Source organism: Megascapheus bottae, chromosome 12 (assembly GCF_031878675.1).
Source record: "Megascapheus bottae isolate mThoBot1 chromosome 12, mThoBot2.hap1, whole genome shotgun sequence".
In the NCBI taxonomy this organism is placed as follows: domain Eukaryota; kingdom Metazoa; phylum Chordata; class Mammalia; order Rodentia; family Geomyidae; genus Megascapheus; species Megascapheus bottae.
Genome location: NC_143520.1, coordinates 54,857,132 through 54,860,709, shown reverse-complemented (window position 1 = coordinate 54,860,709; position 3,578 = coordinate 54,857,132). Strand labels below are relative to the sequence as shown.

Genomic DNA, 3,578 nt, shown 5'->3' with positions numbered 1-3,578 from the left:
TGTCACAATTTGCAAATTCTCTCTCTGCCTGTGTCTAATATGCTATATTAAGTCCAACTTATCATTATACTTCTTATACTTACTTAAGCCCTACTTAAATATTTTCCAAATCTGCTAGGTTACTTTTTTTTCTTTTGCCAGTCTTGGGGTTTGAACTTTTGGCCTGGGCACTGTCCTTTAGCCTCATTGTATTCAAGGCTAGCACTCTACCACTTGAGTCACAGAGCCACTTCTGGCTTTATCTGAAAAGTTTATTGGAGATAAGAGTCTCACAAACTTTTCTTCCCAGTCTGGCTTTGAACAGCGATCCTCAGATCTCAAACTCCTAAGTAGCTAGGATTACAGATGTGAGCCACGGGCACCCAGTTACTTTTAAAGCGTGTTGCATTCTGTATATATTTTAGTATTACTTTTTCATGGCTTACAGTATGCTAGCTCTACTACATGAACTTAACATCTGACATGCAAAGAATTCCCTGCAGTCTTGCAATGCAGTCTTGCTCTTTACTTTTGCTCTTTTCTGCATCATGACTGATTTCTCTGTGCAGATTGTGCGTTTTAAGTCACTATATGCACTCCTTTGCTTGGAGGTTGTTGTCCTGTGAAGCCTGAGTTGGAGTTCAGATCCTCTAAGATACCCATCACCAATCACAAGAGATTTTTGTGACCACTAAAATAGTTTGAAATCTCACTCAACATCTGCCTGAGTAATAGAACCTACTCAGGAATCTTCACGGAGCTGCCTTCCTTCCTGCTGAAAATGAGGGTCAAGGCAGGTGGGCCCCCTGTACCCCCTTTCATCAGGCTTTATGTTGAGATGGCCAAGGCTGCCGGGCAAGATTATCCTTGGAGTCTGTACTGCCTTCCACACAGCCCTTCATTCAGCCTTCCAGGTTGTGGGAGACGGTGTAGATGTCCCCGCGCCTCCGGGGTGAGAACTGGCCTCGGACTACTCCCAGCAGCTGCCGGTAGCGGAGCATGTACAGGTACGGGAGCATGGCTCGGGGAAGCATCATGAGCAAGTGGCTATTGGTCGCCAAGAGCCACACGTGTGTGCTGGTGGTGATCAGATGGTACTTGTGCAGCATGAAGTCCATACAGAACAACACCCCTGCGCCCACGTACAATGAGATCAACACCATGTGGATCAGCAGCGTACCCCTGGCTCTGGAACAGCTGTGCGTGCAGCTGCCCGAGGGCCTGGCCTCGGCGTAGATCCTCCAGAAGCAGTAGGTGACCAGGGCTGCACAAATAAAGAGAACGCACAAGACGCAAGTATGTGTGGCAGCCACCAGGGCCCCGTGGCTCTGTTCTGTGCCCAGGCCCAGTGGCAGGATACAGGCAGCCTCTTGCACCTTCAACGTGGCATCCTGCTGCTTCCCGAGCCAAAGGAGAAACGTGGGAAAGAAACAAGCCACCAGCCAGATCATAGCCACTGTCTTCCGGGCAGCCCTGCCAGATATGAAGGAGAGGTAGCGCAGAGGATGGGTGACAGCCAGATAGGTGTGTAGAACGATGGCTGTGAAGGACAGGATGGTGCTGGAACAGGAAGTGAAGACACCGTCCCGGAGAATGCCACAGATGATGCGACCCAGCTCCCAGCCCCCGAGGTTGCTGGAGGAGATGAACACATGGAGCAAGACGTAGGTGAGGTCTGACAGAAGGATGTTGGCCAAGAGCAGGTAGTGAGGCTGATGCCGCAGCCTCTGATTCCTCAGAATGGCCACCAGCAGCAGAGGGCTCAGGGCAAATGTGGCTGCAGCCAACAGGCTGGAGGGAAGCAAGAGCCAGCGCAGTACAGAGCTCGGCACCTCAAGGTCCCTCAGGCCCTGAGATGTATTTCTGGCTGTCTGGGACATGCAGAGTGTCTTGCTGACTTGCTGAATGGAAGATTGCCAGGCTGTCGTAGCCAGTGGACAGGGTGCCAGCTCGCTCCTCATGCTTCCTGGCAGCCACACACAGCTAGCTGTGTTTCAAGGTGATGGTTCTGTGCCCACCGAGTGCTGACCTGTCGTCCCTCGGGAGGGTCTGTGTGGCTCCTCTGCATAGATGCTGCTTTAGGACAGGCCTTAAAGATAAGAACAATGCTTTAAAATTGAGCTCCCACTGGATTCACACTACAACTGCAGGGTAGAAGTGTGTATGGAGGTAAGTCCTTCTTCACCCGGGTGTGGGGGTCATCGAGCCTTGCTGAGGTCCCTCACGGGCTGTGTGACTGTCCTGCAGTCGATGTACAGTGATGCTGGCTGCACTGCACTGGAATCTGGACTGCCCCAGGGAAGTGAACTGGAATTGCTGTGCTGGAGGTGCAGCTGGAGGTGCAGCTGGCAACTGGCCTGCTAGGAACTCTGAAAAGGAGGCCAGCCACAGGGGTCTGGGTCAGAGACCCCTTGGTGTTTTGTGCACAGACACCTGTGTCTCCCCTTCTACACAGGGCTCCATCTGGAAGCACGCTGTGGCCACAGTGTCTCAGCTGATGCCTAGGCAGATGCTCTGCCATGCAGGCCTAGCCTCCAGGCCTTTCCGTTCTGACTGCTCTGAGAGAGAGCTTTGTTTTTTTGCCCAGGCTCATCTAGGTAACACCCCTCCTGCTTCATGTTTCCCATCATGGCTGCACTGGTAGTCACACACCACCAGGCCTTGGGGTTTGGTTTGTTTTCTCCTGTGGAAAAGGGGTCAAAAAAACCATTTTGTCGAGGCTGGCTTGACACTGTGGTCCTCATATCAACTTCCCAGGTAGCTGGGATTAGAGGTGTAAGCTACCAGCACCGGTGTTTCCTATGGTGTGAGTTTCTTTTTGCCACTAGGAAAGTAAGCCTGGCAGGCAAGGACTTCCTGGGATCTGCTAGGGAGAGAATGGAGTTGGGAAGAGAGAAGTGGAGGCAGGCCGCTGGATAGTGTAACCAATAGATCATTTAGAGAGGGAGGTGCACTTAGGTGGGGCCTGGGGCTACCTGGCCCAGTGTGAAGGGACTCGGGCTTAACTGCGTGATCATGGTGCCTTGTGAAGTATTGCTGCCTCACTATGCTGTTTCCTTCATCTGTCAGACATAAGCACTGTCGCTATAGGCCTCATATGGAAACATTGAAAACATCCAGAGATAAGTTAACTAGCATATTTTCAATTGACAAATGGTAATTATCCATAGTTATGGTTTATAATATGAAAGATCAGTACATGTATGCAAGGTATGGTGATCAGGTTTGAAGATATGGTATCTCCATCACTTCAACCATTTGTGATTTCTTTGTGTTAGGAAAGTTCAAATTTTAAAATTAAAGTGTTAGGTTTAATGTGTTCAACCACAGTTACAATCCAATAATGCTGTAGAATATTTAGAATATCCCCTACCTAACTACACTCCTATATCTATTAACCATCCCCTCTCCATCTCTCTCTTCTCCAAACCCTTCTTGAGCTCTGATAACCACGATTTGACTCTCTACTTTGAGATCAACTTTAGATCCCACATAATGAAGCTAGTAACAGTGCAGTCTGATGTCAGTGCTCCATAGATGACGTCAGCTCCCCTATCCTCAAACCCTCTGACACTTTGAGTCCTCTCTGACCATAGATA

The 3,578-nt window shown here is 49.8% G+C and overlaps 1 protein-coding gene across 1 annotated transcript; it reads right to left on the bottom strand.

The window, feature by feature from the left end:
- Positions 1-881: 881 nt before the first annotated feature.
- Gpr148 (G protein-coupled receptor 148) lies at positions 882-1,943 on the bottom strand. Its single transcript, XM_090342492.1, has one exon. It carries the CDS (start codon positions 1,938-1,940, stop codon positions 882-884), a length of 1,059 nt encoding a protein of 352 aa, XP_090198618.1. The 5' UTR covers positions 1,941-1,943.
- Between the last annotated feature and the right edge of the window lie 1,635 nt (positions 1,944-3,578).

Excerpts from the sequence above, each read along its gene's own strand:
- Gpr148 (XM_090342492.1), bottom strand. The coding sequence starts at position 1,940 with ATGAGGAGCGAGCTGGCACCCTGTCCACTGGCTACGACAGCCTGGCAA.